Here is a 17,859-nt window from a genome sequence, read left to right as displayed (position 1 = left end):
CATGGAACAGCCGGCCAGAGGGTTGGCGGAGAGGAACAGGGGCACGGAGTCTAACTCGCCGGTGGTATTCACCAGGGAGTCCCGCAAGGAACTTTGGACTTAACTGCGCATGACAAGCAGGTTGTGGCCCCCTGCCCTGGTCCTCTGGTACTGAGTTGGCTGGTAAATAGGATACTGGAGCTTGGAAACTGGAGGTATTGAGAAAGACAATAATACTGTGAAGGTCAGTCTAGGAACAGAAGGTGTCAATGGTCGACGGCCTGGAAGCCGAAGATGGTTGCTGACAGCCTGGGAATTAGAGGTAAGTATCACCAGCCTGGGAGGTGGTAGTAGAGATTCGACGGCCTGGGAGCCGTGATGAGTGTCGACAGCCTGGAAGCCAGAAGTCATTGTTGACTGCCTGGGAGCCATTAGGAGATGTTGAAGGCCTGGGAGCCGTTAGATGTCGATGGCCTGGGAGACCTTAGTAGAAGTCAACAGCCAGGACGAAGATTATATAGTTTTTGACTTAGCACAGTAACTGGTGGTTGGCCTGGGTGCCAACAGTAGCTGACGACGGTCAGGATACTGATGGTGTTTAATCACTGAGGTAATGTAATAGCAGGTAATTGGCCTGGGAGCCAGGTGGTAGCTAGCTAGTGGCCAGAGGTGACCTCTGCTGGTGATGGCAGATGCAAGTCAACGCTGAGATGGAATAAGCAGGAGTAACAGGTGGGTGATGGTAAACCAGTAGCAAGCGTGATTTGTGACACCCTCAGAGTTATCTCCAAGTCAGACACCCCAGCAGCAGCAAGCCAATATAGGATCCTAGAAGCAGTGCCAATGCTTGTGTGCAGCTCCTACCACCTAGCAATGCCAGGTAGTAGGAGAATGTGGGTGTATGCATTGTGCAACATCATCATGCATACAAGGAACGGCCACAGAGGAGATGGAGTGGTGAGGTGGCAAGCAAAGATGCTCTGTGGTCAGACATGCTTCCGGATGGTAATTCAGGCCAATCCGGCAGAAGGTCACTATAGCCAGAACAGCCATGTTGGCAATGGATATGCATCCAGCATCTGCAACAAACGCAACGTGTCATCCAATCAGTAACTCTACCAAACTCCACCATAATTCCAAAAAGTAGACATTTATTGTGTGTTAGTTTTCTATCTAAAATGCTTGTTAGTTGTTACAGTAAAAGTTGATGATTTTCGTTTATATATTGTAGTAAACAACAAAACTACAAAATGGAAACAGCCATTTCCTAAACAATGTAGCAATTGTGTTCTGGCAGATTTACTCATCAGCATTATACAGTTACACACTCTAGTCACCAGAATGTATTGGGAACTGTCCAGCACCACCACCCGCGCACAGCACCGAGCCCTAAAGTGCAGCGTGTGTGACCCATCCTCCTCCTCCACATCTGTGTTTACATTCCAATCCCATCCATAACCAGTAACGTTACAGCCCTTTAACTAGGACTTGACGTCACGACACAACCACGCCCACATGATAGCGCTGGGCGGGGATAGCCGGGTTCCGGTGACGTCCACACTTCTCTCTCTCACCCTCTGATGTCGCCATGTGAACAGAGCCAGGCAGAGACGGGCAGGAGCGGAGGATGCTAGGCTGCGGCGCATGCGCGGAGTAGCGGATCCGGACGGGGTTCCACATCACACAGCTGCTGCCGCCTTCTGTATCGTTCCCGGCCGTCTCCAGCCCCGGGATCCGTGCCCGGTGTCTGACCCATCCAGCGCCGCCCCGGGATGCCCGGTGCCGTTACCGGAACGGGTGAGGATGAGTCCGCCTTGCAGCCTATAAACAGAGTGCGGCCGGAGGGGGGCTCAGGTGTAGGCTCATCTGATTGGCTGCATGGCCTCTTCGCGCTCTTATTTGGGGGCCCCTGGGGGCCTGGAGCAGTCCTCAGGGATAAGATGAGGTCCGCCTGTTGCGCAGGGATGTGAGGCGGCTGCTTTGGCAATGGCCGGGGATCTGCTGACATGGTCAGAGTTATCCTGGTGCTTGGTGCGGTGAGGTAGCCAACTTTTACCTGTGCCGGAGCCATTACTTCTCCTTCAGACACCCCAGTGCTGACATAGCGGGGGACCTGCCACATGCACATTGCACCATAGCTGTCCCTGAATGATGGCTGATCACCGGTGTTATCCTATGCTTATATGTCCTGCATATACAACAAGTCATTCTATAAGTAATCACACCCTGAGATCTCTTTTTCTTACGATAATCATTGATCCCAGGTTAGTGGGGTCCCCTGCAGTTACCCCACCACTCCTGCCATAGCCTATAGCTGCAGCCCAGAGATGCCAGGCATAGGGTTACCTGCTCTGCTGCTAAAAGACCTCCACTTAGAAAATCTGGTTGAAATCCTAACCATGCAAAGTATGGACCTTTGCCAACTGACCTGAATAATCACTTCTTGATGGACCTGGTGGATTTGTATTCCTAATGCATTGGGAAATTTTTTCTATGTATGTAGACAATTGACTGCATCAGGGGGCTTAATCCTAAAATCTTGAAAAATCATAAACTGTAAATAATGCATTATTTTTGTATACTTTTACTGCTTTATACATAATAGACATGTAGGAAATTACATTATTCAAGTAGTTCCTAAACTTTTCTGACTCACAATGCATCTAATCAATTTTCCAGGGCATGCCTGCGCCAAAGTTTTCTTTACCATTTTTTATGGAGACTTAAAAAAAAAAAAAAGTAAATTAACTAAACTGTGTTCATGTGTCACCCAGATTCAACCATATGGTGAGGGACAAGTTTGGCAGTCAACATCTCTGGCTTTGGTTATCAAATTTAATTGGTCGTAGACCACCAATCCAAGCACCCATGCAAGTTTCCCATGGCACATCAGATTGCCACAGCACACAGTTTGGGAACCACTGCATTATTCTATATAAAAACAAGCACGGTCACCCGTGTCTGATTTAGATAATTATTTAGTAATTAGAATAAAAGTGCTATTTAAAAAATATATATACAAAAGCTCTAATTAGAGATTTCCTTCCGTCAGTCAAAAACAATTTTTTACAACCTAAAGATTCTAAGCTATCAGCCAACCAGCTCCTAACTGTCATGTTACAGATGGAAAAAATGACAGTTAAGAGCTGGTTGTTTATCACTCTCCGTTTTATTACTTTTTTGAAGCTGGATACGTCTGAGCCTAAAGCTGCCCCAATGGCCTTTTTTTCGGATGCAATGCGCGCTCCCGTGCACAGCACATAAAGTATGTGCGGCACTAAAGCCGCACCTACACACGGGGAGATATATTGCTCAGCCATATATAGCTGAGCAATATATTGCTCAGTGTCTCCTTTTCACCAGCGACCAGAGATGTCACTGATGAGAAGGAACCTCTGCCGGGCGGTGCCGCAGAGGTAATCAGCTGGTCGCAGGAGCAAGCTCCTGCGACCAGCAATTAGAACGGGGCTAAAAACGGGAGCGCGCACCCGGCGATTTATCGCTGGGGCACACTCCCATCACTGGCAATATGGTCGCCTGCGACCATATTTCCAGCGATTTCAGCCCCTATCGCCCCCGTGTGTACACGGCTTATGTTTTTATACTAGATCGCATCGTATCTATTACAAAAAACACGCTGCTGTAGCACATTGCCTGCTTTTGTACTAGATGCAATGCAATCTAGTATAAAAAGTACACTGAACATCGATCCGTGTTTGGGCACCTTAAGTAATCTTCTTTAGTCTGTTTGATGTTAACTGTATTTTTGCTTCATACTTCTTTCCCTTTAATATCTTTTTATGTTTACTTATCTGTTTAGGAGCAGTGAGTGCCTGTCAGAAGTAAGGGCCATACCGTCAACTTGCACTCATGGGGTCCTGATGTGCTGGAGACTTGTTTCCTGTTCTTGACCGATTTTCCTCATGTTCTTCTTGCTTACTTTGTGGCAACTAGCTGAGCAGCCAGAGTCACAGGTACCTAACAACAATGTATTCACAGAAGATTGCTGCTTCATAATGACAATTTACCAGTACATCATTAATAATTGTGTATCCTTTTGCAATTTCTGTTGTGAGGAAACTTAAACTAACAATATTAATCCATCCTTAATGACCTTCATGCCTAAACCACGCTTTTCACTTGCTAATTGGTTAATAAATTAGCAGCATTTTTTAATAGGATGAGCGATTCCGAAAGTGAGAGTTTTGGTAAGAAATCTCCAGTTTTTGTAAAGCGGCAATCATTTACACTGCTAAATCAGTTTGATTTTGAAGTGTAAGTGATTGCCGCTTTAAAAAAACCTGGAGATTTCTCACCAAATCCCTCACTTTCTGAATCTCTCATCCTATTAAATTTAACCCAAAATGTTAGATTGTGTGAAATGGATTTTCTTACAGCTTGGCTAGGCTAGTAGTAAGTGTCCCTTGATCAGTTGGTTATGACCCTAGGATAGTTTTGCATTGCTATACAGTTGAAATAATATCTGACCTTATTGGGTCCACTAAACATGGCATACTGGAATATTGGGGTATTTGTCGAGCAGTGATCATGGTTACAGAATGTGTACTCATGCATTCCGTTGAGAATGTGTGTATTCTGCATTTAACACCAACTGTTATGGTCTAAATTTGTGGCATACAAAAGTTACATGAATTTATTGGCTTCTGGATTTAGACTGGAAAAAACTCAATATGTCTTTCTGCTGATGCAGTGGTTTTATTTATTTGTGTACGTGATATTCGGATGGTTGTAGCTTCTAGTTCTGTCAAATCCCACAGCTGTGCTGTATTCTGTAATGGTGTCCTTGTTTCTCTTGAATATCTTGTTTTCCGTTGCTATAGTAATTTGAAAGGCTGCTCTCATTTACCATATGTCTTCCAGTTCACACAGTGTTCAATGCTTATGAAATTGACCAGTAATCCTAACTGTCTGGAACAGTTAAAGGCTACAGGTTCCTCTGGGGACACATGTGGCCCCTCAAGCAGTCGGCTGCAGCCCCTGCAGTGGCAGACGCAGTATTCTAGAAAATAAGGGATATAAATGAAAATCGATCAAGAAACTCTGGGGCAGATGTATTAAGCCTTAACCAGAGATAAATGCAAGGGTGATAAACGTCCAGCCAATCAGCTCCTTACTGACTTTTTTATAAACACAGCCTGTAACATGGCAGTTAGCAGGTGATTGGCTGGATGTTTATCTCTCCTTATCACCTTTACATTTATCTCTTGTTAAGGCTTAATACATCTGCCCCCATGAGTACTATTAAATCTTATATAGAATGTCATCTGTTATAAAGTAAAAAACCTTAAATCATTGAGTGCCAACGTTGCTGTGCGCAATCCTCAAAATATCTGCTAGAAATGCCAGCATCACTCACAGCGACTATTCTTTAAGTATAAATAAATGCGAATACAAACAAGTCGATTAATTGACGTTTAGTTAAATATTGCACCCCCCAAAAAAAACAGTCGCTGTAAGCGGCGTTGGCATTTTTAATGGATATTTTGAGGATCTCTTACAGCAACAATGGCACTCAAGGTGTTAATACATAGGTTTGCTTGGCAATTTTCACACCTATTTTGACAAATTCCATTGGGACTCCAAGTTAAACAAACTGTCCAGGTACTTAGGTGACTTTGCTAGCAGATAAAGGCAAATTCAGTATACATTGTATGCGGCCATTTTGCATATAATGTATCGTATTGCGATATTACCTAGGGCTACGGGCTGCAACAAATATTCATGACAGCCCGTAGGATCTGCAACTGGGATGCGAGGCGCACAGGAACGCGCCTCACATCACAATGGCATGGAAATGACACGTGATGTGTCACTTTTCATGTGATCCATGCAGCAATGCGTCGGAATCACATAAAAAGTAGCCATGTAACACTAGTGGATGGCGGCATTTAGGGAGAAATCTCTAGCATCTGAAAACAGTTACTTTAGGGTAAATGTATGAAGCTTGGAGAAGTGATATCTATCCCCATAAAGAACGTTAGGTGCAGGTGATAATGCTCCAGCCAATCAGCTCCAATATGTAAATTGTGAGAAAAGGCAGGTGTACCAGCGCCGGCTGTTAATAGTGAATAAGTAAACTCAATATAAAAAATATAACATCAATTTAATCCAAAATCGTGAAGAAGCTGGGGGATTTTACCTCAGGGAAACACGTTGAGCCATTTGAGAGGTTCATTTTGAGGTATTACCAAGATAACTGGTGGACATTTCTATGGACATACTGCACTGATCCAAAAGGAAAACACCCCTTTATTGGGAATATAAACCCATCTCCTTAATACAAGTGTATCCGGAGGCTGATCCGAGGCGACCTAAGAACGGCTTGTTTATCCAGGTTTACCATCAAACAAACATCTTCTATTGGGAACGTGGACAATACCGTCTACCACATCTCCACTGACAACCCATCTGAAAACTGTTGGCTGTGATAAATTGGAGTTAATACTCAGCATATAGGCGCTCTCCTTTCTTGGACACCTGAAGTGTATAAATAGATAAAGAATAAAAAATAATACTCCCCCTTTCTTTTTTTTCTTTCGTATGGTCTCCTTATTTCTGGATAATCTTCCCCTAGATTGATGGTTGTTGTGGGTCACGATGGGTCTTTTGTTCCACAGTTTTCTGAGTTTCTGACAGCCTTGTTTAGAAATCCAAGTTGCTCTCCTGTCTGTCTGAAAACTGTTGGCTACCTGGTCAATCATGTGTCGCTTTACATCCCAAGGAGACATATCCCAAATATCTCTCAAAGCACCTTCAGTGGTAATATGCTCTATAACCTGATTTTCATATAATATGCCTGTAACAATGGAATTCCATGTGTCATTTTTATATGTCATTTTGGATTAAGTTGATGTTATATTTTTTATATTGAGTTTACTTATTCACTATTAACAGCCGGCGCTGGTACACCTGCCTTTTCTCACTTACTTTGTATTGGGGCTGACAACCCCAGTACCAGCTGCCAGTTAGACGCGCGCTCCTCCCAACTCTTTTTCCAATATGTAAATTGACAGGATGGAGCTGATTGGCTGGAGCGTTATCACCTGCACACAACGTTCTTTATGGGCATGGATACCACTTCTCTAAGCCTCATACATTTACCCCTCTGTGTTTGACTATTTCCCCTGTAAGGTACTGTGGGGTAGATTTAGTAACTGTTGATCAGGGGAATTTGTGCTATCCCCGTGCGTTATGGCAGGGACTAGCGCTTACCCTGATGTATGACACGTGTGATGCAACGGCTATACGTGAAAGTGTCATATTGGCTCAGGTATTATTTAAATAGTACCGCTAATGCAGGGATGGGGAACCTTTGGCCCTCCAGCTGTTGTTGAACTACATAACCCAGAATGCCCTGGAACATTTTTAGCATTGTTAAATCGCAAATCTGTAAAGAAAGAAGCAGTGGAAGCACTGAACTTTTTCTTTAAAATATTTGCACCACGGATGAAAGCACATGCACCAACATAAATGTTAGTTGTTTAGTTTTATTGTAATATATTTAAAATGTATTTTTTTTATAAAAAAAATACTGGGTGGCCACCAGTTAATTAATAACAAGAACGGTCATCCTACATACTGACTTCATAAAATATACTAAACAGTACAATGTGGAATGCAACAATGTATTAAAAAATATATATTTTTAATACTAAAAGCAATTGTTACTTTGTTTGTAATTATATATTTTGTGCATGAGACTGGTAATTCACTCAGTCTAGTTTGTAATAAATGACTTGCCAGTATTGCAGCTTTGTGGATGGTGATGCCGCTGGTCTACGCTGTGGTGCCGGGATTCGACACCCACAGCAGGGGTCTAAATTTGCTGCAGCTGACTGCAGATGGGGCAACTCAGCATCGGGGGTCAGGAGCGCATTCCACGGCACACGCCACATGCCATCCTGTATTATCACCTTATTTAAAGTCCTATAAGGAAGGTGATGTTTTTCAATAAATATTATAAAAGTAGATGGGATATTTGAATAATCTGAGATAAATAGCTGTAAGTAAAACAAATGGGATGGATATATATATATATATATATATATATATATATATATATATATATATATATATATATATATATATATATATATATATATATATATATATTAGGTAACGGTATAGAATCCGTACCGAATAAATCATCCGCTGTGGGCTAATATTACATCATGGTTTTTAAAAAATCTCCCCCGCAAAAAATAAATAAATCTAGAATCTAGTTATGCTTCCCCTTTGTTTATAAATGTCTTTTTATAAATCTTTTGGTACTTGTTTCCTAGCACGGCCACCCCGATTTACATCGGGGTGGTCGTGTCGGAAAAATCGGGTCGATCGCATCGCATGCGATTTGGTCGCACGCGATGCGACCGACCCGATTTTCGACCCGATTTTTTGATTGAATGAAATGTAAATCGGGTCCCTTTTACATTGGATTCAATGTAAAATATTCCCTAGACCCCCAAATTTAACGACGTAAACCCCACCCCACGATAGACGCCAACCCGAAGCGTGGCGAGCGCAGCGAGCCCACGAGGGGCGGCGGTGCGCGTCCTCCGACATTTTCATTCCCCTACTATCCACGTCGGCGTGGAGTTGAGAATAGAATAGTGTGGCGAGCGCAGCGAGCCACCGAGCCCGAAGCGTGGCGAGCCCCGCGAGGGGACGCGTGTACCTGTGAAGTTATACGCGTCCCCTCGCGGGGCTCGCCACGCTTCGGGCTCGGTGGCTCGCTGCGCTCGCCACACTATTCTATTCTCAACTCCACGCCGACGTGGATAGTAGGGGAATGAAAAGGTCGGAGGACGCGCACCGCCGCCCCTCGCGGGCTCGCTGCGCTCGCCACGCTTCGGGTTGGCGTCTATTGTGGGGTGACGACGGGGACATCTATAATGTTAAATGGGTCATATTGGCCCATTTCACATTTTTCACATTTTTTTAAAGGTGAGATGGACTTAATCAAGTCCATCTCATCTTGTGCCATTATAATGGCACAAGACCGACGCGATCCTCACGATTTCAATGTTAAAAAATATTTTAACATTGAAGCCTATGGGGAAATCGGGGGCATCGCGTCGGGACCAATGTTAATGGTCCCGACCGACGCGATGCCCCCGATTTTGTACCTTTGCCGGCAAAATGGACCTGATTTCAAAGGAAATCGGGTCCATCGTGTGGATCGTGTACCTTAACTTAAAGGTACACGATCCACAAGATTGTGGCCGTGCTAGGAAACAAGTACCAATCTTTTTTTATAAATGCCTTTAATTGCTTCATCGACTTAGTCAAATGCTCACTTAATTGGATGTGGGTGCTTTGTATAAATTTCAGTGATGACAAATAATGTATTGCCTCTCTTCGTTCTCCTCCTCTCACCTGTTCGTACTCACGTTCTATATGCTTTCTTCAATTTTTGTGTTTTCAAATGTACCAATGTTCAAAGATATTGTACTCACAGTAATGTATCATGATTCACAGTCAAACGAATCGGTTTTCGCCCCTGAGGAAGTCATGTTTTGACGAAAAGCGTTGGGCCCCTAACACCGACAGATTAAATTCTTGTCACCAATCCACCAAAGTGATTTCCATATTGACATACTATGGATATGGATATGCATATGTGAAGTGTATTTGTTTTTATATGCCTAAAGGGGCAACTTTTATGTTATATTTTAGACCCTATGTATTAAATTTCTTTTGACTACAGTGGTTCATAAATTTCTAACCGCACCCTGAAACCCTCTTTCTTTCACCATTGGAGGGCACATCCATCTATTCTTTGTTTTACAAGTCAGGTGCTGTATCTGATTTTATTTTACAGTTTTTTTACATAGCACACACATATTCCTTTGCTTTACAGAGAATATTTGAACATTCACATCAGTCCCTGCCCCAGTGGAGCTTACAATCTATACCTCCACTGTATATCCTACCACATGTACACACACTCATTCATTCTATAGTGTTAATTTGTTGGGAGCCAATTAGCCTACCAGTATATTTTTGGATTGTGGGAGGAAACTGGAGTATCCAGAAGAAACCCACACAAGCATGGGGAGAATATACAAACTCCACATAGGCCCTTAATCCAGCCCTGATGATGACGATATCTGCCTGAAGGAAGCCTGGCACGTCGACACCAGAGCATGGCATAAAATATCTAGAATCGGCCATGTTCCCATAGCAATGTCTATGCGAGCATATTTAATATTTATGCGTTCTCCATATACACTATCCTATCCCTTGCAACGGACGTCACTAAGCACTAAGTTGAGCTGTCGATCACTGCCAGCTTCTGGTGCAGAAGCTCGGTGGATCGCTCATACACACAGCCGACACGATATGTCTGTGAAGAGCACTGTTCTGACATATTGCTTGTACACACTGGCTGATCAATCAATCGATCACCCAATATAACGGTTAGTATGTATCCAGCATAAGAATCAGCCAAATTCATATTGGCTATGATTGATAGCTGCAGCTTCAATGCTGGATTCTTATTGGCTACTGGTGAATGTCATAGCGATAGTATGTGTATTTGAGATCATACTTTGCAGAATAGACTTTGGCCAAGTTAAATATTTATATAAATAATTAGACAAAAAAGGTCAGTTTAAAAAAAAAAAAGAAATATTGAATTTGCATAACTTTCAACAATTTTATGAGTCTTCAGAAAGTTAAAATGTAAAAAGTTGCCATGTTCACTGTATAATGCCAGCCTGGAGCGGATTGTAACTGGAGCCCTTGCATGTGTGAGTTTCCTGAGCTGTAGCTCACCTCTCAGCTAATTGCTTCCCTGTAACTTTTATTACCTGGCTCCCTTGGAGGGAATATGCAACAGGTCTGGATAAGTTACACTTCTGTGTGTGTAAGCAGTGAGCAATCAGCTGTGACCGAACTAGAAAGAGATTCTTTGTTTAGTTAAGGCTCTGTGTTTGTATATCTTTCATCCATGGGTTTTATGCCATTTTGCTGCTTTTGTTCTACACCTTTTGAAAGCCAATATAATTTGACATGTAGAAATACATTGTTCGAACATGTAGTCATAGAAATGGCGCAGCTGTTTTAAATGGCATAAAGTAAATATAGATTTTTTTTTTTTAAATTGGCAACAAATTGTTTGATGTAGCAGAGAACCCCTAGACCTTTACAGTGTTGCTGGGGTGCTTCGGAATCATTCTGTGTTCTTTGGCGATTACTACACAGCTGCAACTAGAGGTGGACAAATCCCTGGGATCACATGTTTATTCCAATGGGAACATACAGTACTGCATGCATTTTCTTTGAGTGTGACTTCAGTATGCTACATATATTACAGTGTTGATTTCAGTGTATGGAGTTACAATCCCACTTACTATTAGGTTGTCATTATTTGTAAACTCTAGCTTAAAAACAGATACACACTGGGCGATATGGTGGCAGTTGGAATCAGCATATCGCTGAGGGTGTATATATGCGATAAGTGCTTGCAGTGACCCTAGGTTTGTTCTGCACATCAAACCTAGTAATGTATGTTAATAAAGGACAAAATAGTGATCGCTCCATCCTTCATTAACATTGGTCCATTGTTTACGGGTGATCTGGGCTAATGGGGATATTGGAACGAATCCTTGTCACTACAGTGTGTATGGCTTAAGGCCCCCATACACTAGGGCGATATACATGCATTTTAGGCAATTTTACATGCGATTTTCAGGTGATAAATCGCATGTACAGTGCTCAGATTGCATGTACATGACAAGAGGTGTGATGCAATGCGCATTGCGTCGCACCTGCAGCCAGTGAAATCCGTAGCAGGTCATAAGGCCTCTGCAGCTGGCTGCGCGAGGCATCTTCGCCGCAAGGTCTCCTCCGAGTCCAGCCGCCTCCCCTCCTGCACCTCCCTCCCTGCTCAGTGGCAGCACCTCAGTCTACCATCATGCCCAAATTGCATGTATATCGCCTTAGTGTATGGGGGCGATAGTGTATTAGCTCAGGCTAATGGATGCTGCTGTGCAGATTTCAGATTACTTAAATCTCCTGATTCACGATTCATTCTTTTTTGCCTTCTCTACAAGTGGCCGCTCTCTGAATGAAGGTTTCAAATAGCGGCTGATCTAACTGCGCTCCATGGAATTTAGTAATTAAGCCTCCCCATTGTGTTCAATTTGAGTGCTGCTGTTCTGCATACATAGAAGGCATGATCGAGTTTTCTGTAACATTAGCTTTACACATAAAGTTTATGGTTCAAATCTGGAAATGTTGTTTGGTGGTCCTATACACTATGGGCAAACAACATTGTATAAGATAATGGTATAAAACACCTGTACACCCTTCTAGTGTCACATTTATTTATTAATGAAGTTATTTGTATAGCACGTACATATTCCGCAGCGCTTTTCAGAGAATATTTGAACAGTCACATCCTTCTCTGCCCCAATGCAGCTTACAATTATATTCCCTACCACATGTGCACACACACATATACACACACACATTCTAGGGTTAATTTTGTTGGGAGCCAATTAGCTTGCCAGTATATTTATTTTTGCATTGTGGGAGGAAACCAGAGTAAACCCACACAAGCACAGGGAGAATATACAAACTCCACACAGCTAGGGCCATGGTGGAACCCAAATAATCAGGAAGTATCAGGGCACTTCCACATTTTGCCGTTGATTGGGCCAGGGGAATACAACATTTTGGATATCTCCCGTGCACAACAAATAAGGGTCAGTATTTTTGTCATGTTTTCCAGTTGGACAGCATAGGGAACCGCTGCTCAGATGTATGGGCCACTATACTTGTGGCAATGTATGGAAGAGGGGGGGTTTAGGGGTGGGGCCTCACATTGTGCATGGCAGACTAACACGGTTGCTGGCCAACCCCTCTGCTGACAGTAAAGGAGCATTGTGATGCAGTTTGTGTGGTCTGTGCTGTGCCTGGCATACCCCCTCTATCAATGGCTCTGCTCAGGTCCAGCAGCAGTGTGAGTGCAGATGGTGGCAGCATCTATGTATGCCATGATGATAAACACCAAGAACAGAACTGGACTTGTACACAAGAACAGAGTGGACTTGTACATTTCTTAAAGAAAGCAAACACTTGTCTGTTAATGGGTAGTATCGTTCAATTTACATTGTATACAAAATGATATGTTCTTACTGTTTTATGATTCTATTCTGTACAAATAGTATTCTAATAATGGAATACTTTCTGAGCAGCGTTCATTTGAAGCTTTCTCTGCCTGTGGGAAGTTGTTCCTCTATGGAATACCTCAGGTAGAGATGCTTAAAATTTAAATCTGTCCAAACTGTTATCAGACAGCCAGAACAACTAGCCCCCCAATACACACACAACAATTATTGAACTGAAATTACAAAGCCAAATGAGGCTCTGACCATCAGTTTGCTTTATTGACCATATGCACCTACCTCAGTGATCATGGTAAACTGACCTGAATTAGAATCGTTTGCAGTGCCAGTGATTTGCCTGGCAATGTCTGCCTCCCCTTTTATTCTAAGCTCCTCCCTCCCCTCCTCATCAGTCCATGTTGCCATAACTGTATGCTCTGTAGTGTAGAAATATGCCAGCAATGCTTCTCCACTACTTCCAATGCAATTTCTCTTGTTTCCTGATTGAGGATTGTGTCATCAGGCAGGGAGACAGCCTATCCCCTTCTGTAGCACAGTCATGTGTTCAAAATATCGGGTCTGAGGCTTTCACACTGCAAAATGGATTGGCTTTGAACCGTGTAGGATCCTTCTTTTAACACGGTTGAAATTACTGTGTTTTTTGACCCGGTATTTTGACTATGGAGCTTTCACATTGCACCGAGGACTGGCTTGACATGCTTAAAAATCAACAATATATCAGCTGATATGGAGATACACTTAAGGCCCCCATACACTAGGGCGACTTGTCCTTAGGACAAGTCGCCCCCGACTTCCCCCTGAGCTTCCCCGGCTGCTCCCCGGGGAAGCTTGATTAGATTAGCACTTGATGTGCCATTTTTTACATGTGATAAATCGTCTCGATTTATCACATGTAAAAAACCCGGGAGCAGGGGGGGGGGCTACAGAGCAGGGCTGCTGGGGGGGGCTGGGGACGCTGCGGGGGACACAGGCGGCATAGAGCCGGGAGCTGTCAGTGCGCAAAAAAAAAGCCTATACAATGAATGGGCAGCCTGTGATTGGCTGAGCGCTCTCTCAGCCAATTGCTGACTGGCTGAGAGAGCGCTCAGCCAATCACAGGCCGCCCATTCATTGTATGGGCTTTTTTTTTTATTCATTACTGACAGCTCCCGGCCGGCTCCCCCTGCCCGGCTCTATGCCGCCTGTGTCCCCCGCAGCGTCCCCAGCCCCCCCTGCTCCCTCTACCGCCGCGCCGCCCCACTAGGTCCCAAGTCGGGTGGTCGGACGTGCAGCAGGTCCGACCACCCGACGCAGATCCGATGCGCACGGCACCGCGCATCGGATCTGAGGGGACATCAAAACTAGCCGATTTTGGTCCGATTTCGGCCAGATCCGACTGATCTGGCTGAAATCTGACCAAAATCGGCTAGTGTATGGGGGCCTTTACAGTCACTGCAAAGGACACTGGTAAGATTACACCTCTAGTGCTAGGAACATTTTTGATCCAAAAGAGCAATGGAATGCCTGGATGTGGACAGAGGAACGGTAGTCTGGGGTGGGGGAAAGGCTGGCATTCTACCTGCTGGCAGGAGATGTAACAAGACATGGAATAGTGTCTCAGTAGGATGAATTGTGTAATATAATTCTGGAATTTATGGGGCAAACATATTGCTTTTTTAATAAAGCTTAGAAAATATCTGGTCATCCTTCCACAAATAAAAGGACATGCAGATGATGCAGAGGTGCGGATAATTCCCTTCACATTCTGTGTTTCTGTATAGAATATTTGATGTAATAATTCTGTTTATTATATATCTGTGTGCTCAGATTGGTTTTATTAAGCAAGTAAATGTCAACAATAATATTTCTATGCAGCCAGCGACTCCTTGATCCTTTTGTGTTTCTGCTCTAATCCTTTTTGTTTTGTATTTGGTTGTTTTGACCCATATTCTCTTGCAAAACCTGATGAAGCCTGACACAGGCCAGGCCTTTGCTGCTTAATCTCTTCATGCTGAGTTTCATTCAGAGGGCTAAGAGCTGGCCCAGTTCTCTGTGTGTGTGTGTGTGTGTTCTAAATAGGGGAGGTAGTGCTGCAAGAAAGAGCTCAGCCACATTATGTGTAATCCTTACCAGGACACACAGGACCTGAAAGGGTCAAATGCCAGATGATATTAAAGTGTAGGTTTTGATTATTACTAAGTAATAGGAAATCAAATAAATATGGCTGTACATCAGCGGCAGCATGGCCAAATTGGAAAGTTCCAGGTTCTTTTACACTTATGTTAAATGGCTGGGTCAAACAGGTCTTCATTAGCATGGGTCAGCAATTGCCACATACATTAAGCAGCTGAATGTACCATTGTCCTTATCTGAAAGGTCTCCGGACCTGTGGGATTGGTGGTAATGTTTTGTCCATACACAGCTGGCTAAAGGTCCATATACACTGAGTGATTTTTGCCACTTTAAGCCATTTTCCCCATGGGGTGGATGACTTTCCATAGCAGAACCCTATGGAAAGCCATCCACCCCTTCGCTCATCTGCTGGTGATACCCCTGGGTCCCACAGGGATAACATCAGGGTTGTAGGTGGATCCAGAGGGCCGGGCACCAACTCTCCCCTATAACCCCACTTCCATGCTAGGACAGTCAGTTTTTTTGTTGGTGCCTGCAGGAAGCAGGTGCACCAGTTTTTCTCTACTGGGATTGCTAGTAAGCTTTTTACTTTTATTTACATTTTTTATTTTTTACTGAGTGGCGATGGAGTCAGCGCAACTACAGCGCTACCGCTCAATCACCCCCGCCGGCGTCCATTACCTCCTGTAACCTTGCAGGGCGTACACAGGCAGAATGGATGGAAGAAGGGCCCAGCGCAGCACCGCTGGACGCCGTACCTTCCAGGACAGCATGGCTGGACCGCGTGAGGGTAAGTGCTCTCTCAGAGAGCAAAACCGCTGTTCATGCTGTGTACTCTATGGAAGCAGGTCACAGTGCTTGAATGGACTCTGTCCCACCAGGGTAAAGGGGCACAGGCTGGAGACAATCCCCATACGCCTTCTTCTAATCTTCGTTCACATGCTTTGAAAGGTAAAACCAGCATTAGTGGTTTCCAATCAGTCACCATAAATAACTTGATTTGGTCCTGGACCACCAACTTGAGGCCAAGGCACACCATTTGGGAATCGCTTTTTTAGAACTTCCCTCCCTGAAAATTATTGGCTGTTATTGCACCTTTCCATTTAACAGCAGTGTTTATAACCTAATGCAGTGCTTCCCAACCTGTCTCCTCTCCTGTACCTGTTGCTTAGCCTTTTCCTTTATGAGTACCCCTCCTCTCAATTTGAAATATCCACAGGACTTACGAGTGAAGTGGAATTGAGCAGTATACGTGTCCTTATATTTAGGAGTAGCGGAGGAGTAGTGTGTGGTCAGGAATCGGCTCCATCTGTGCCTGGCTGCTGGCTGTGTGCGGTCTGGAGTACCCCAGGTTGGGAACCCCTGACCTAACGAATTTTATTTTTGTTACAGTACTATTGTTTTATTAACAAACAATCTAGAACTGTTAAGCTGTGTACACACGGTACAATGTTGTCTGTCTACCTATTTTGACTAACTTGCTATGCAATTTTGAGTATATAGTCAAAATTGCATAGAAAGTTAGTCAAAATTGCAGTGTTCAGCTGCATGCGATCCCAGTGTGCGGCATCGGTATTGCATGGCTAAATGGACTGGGCAGGCATGTCTATCTTGACTATGTCCTTCTAGAATGTATTTGGCCTAGGGCCAAATAGCAAGATGGTGTAAATCTTAAGTGCAGTTAGCCAAAATCGGGTAGTTAAAATTGGTCATTAGTCTGAATCTTACTGTGTGAACACACCATTAAACCAAAGGTCAGTCCGTGTTCTGTTTTCCACTGGTTGGTGCTAGATGAGATGTTCTCACTGAGGAGTAGATGTATGAAGCAGTGATAACAGAGGAGAAGTGATAAAGTGCCTGGTACTTTATCACCGGCCAATCAGCTCCTGACTTTCAAGTTAAAAAAAGAAAAGAAAGAAAGTGGCGCTGTTTTGATGAAAGATCATATAATATTTAATAACAATTTAAAAACATGACATACATGACACAGTAATAAATGAAAAATGTATAAAAATGGTGATTTAAGAAAAAATCTGGACCGGAGGCTGAAATGTATATGACCAGTGGATGATATATAATGATGAAATAAGGGGTATAGCTGGTAAATAAAGTGCGGGTGCCCACTGGGCTGATAGTTACCACTTGTAATTTTGGAATGTCCAATCCCGAGTGTAGTTATTGGTAGAGATGTCCTCAGATGAATGCGACTGTACGACCACTTAAGTGGGACCCATTGATGTTGTAGGCTGGATGTTAATAAAGCCACGGGTGTCTTGCGTCGCTAGAGGTTACGATCTCTGGGAAATATTGAGCAGGTGTCCTTAAGGTTGGCGGGGTCTGTGAGACCAAGTGTTCAATGTTGGAGAACAAGGATGTCTAACCTCGATTCCTGCTAGTGGTATGGGCCAACAGAGTGGTGAGCTGGTAGCCAATAGTAATAGAGGTGTATGTGGAAATGTCCTCTATGTATGAGGAGTGGGCGACCGCGATCACTCAAGGGTCCAATTAGAGGGAATCAAATGATTCCCTTTGATAAAGCTGCACCTTTCCAAGCAGCGAAACGCGTCAGGGGTTTATCTTGGACCGGACTTACTGATTTACATTTGATTCCCTC

At 43.7% G+C, this 17,859-nt stretch overlaps 1 protein-coding gene across 3 annotated transcripts in view; it reads left to right on the top strand.

The window, feature by feature from the left end:
- The first annotated feature begins 1,532 nt into the window (after nucleotides 1-1,532).
- TMEM184B (transmembrane protein 184B) overlaps nucleotides 1,533-17,859 on the top strand; it is a 90,393-nt gene continuing 74,066 nt past the window's right edge. For 2 of the 3 annotated variants that reach the window (XR_014454358.1, XM_083156477.1), the window contains exons 1-2: nucleotides 1,533-1,776; nucleotides 3,800-3,953. Coding sequence is in view for 2 of the 3 variants with exons in the window: in XM_083156477.1 (XP_083012603.1) it covers nucleotides 3,903-3,953 (51 nt within the window). In the remaining variant the exon portion in view is untranslated. The remainder of the gene's footprint in view (nucleotides 1,777-3,799; nucleotides 3,954-17,859) is intronic. The other variant, XM_083156478.1, reaches the window with a different exon arrangement.

Source organism: Crinia signifera, chromosome 8 (assembly GCF_055691185.1).
Source record: "Crinia signifera chromosome 8, ASM5569118v1, whole genome shotgun sequence".
In the NCBI taxonomy this organism is placed as follows: Eukaryota; Metazoa; Chordata; class Amphibia; order Anura; family Myobatrachidae; genus Crinia; species Crinia signifera.
Note: the sequence above shows the minus strand (reverse complement) of the source record. Positions and strands in the feature narration are given on the sequence as shown.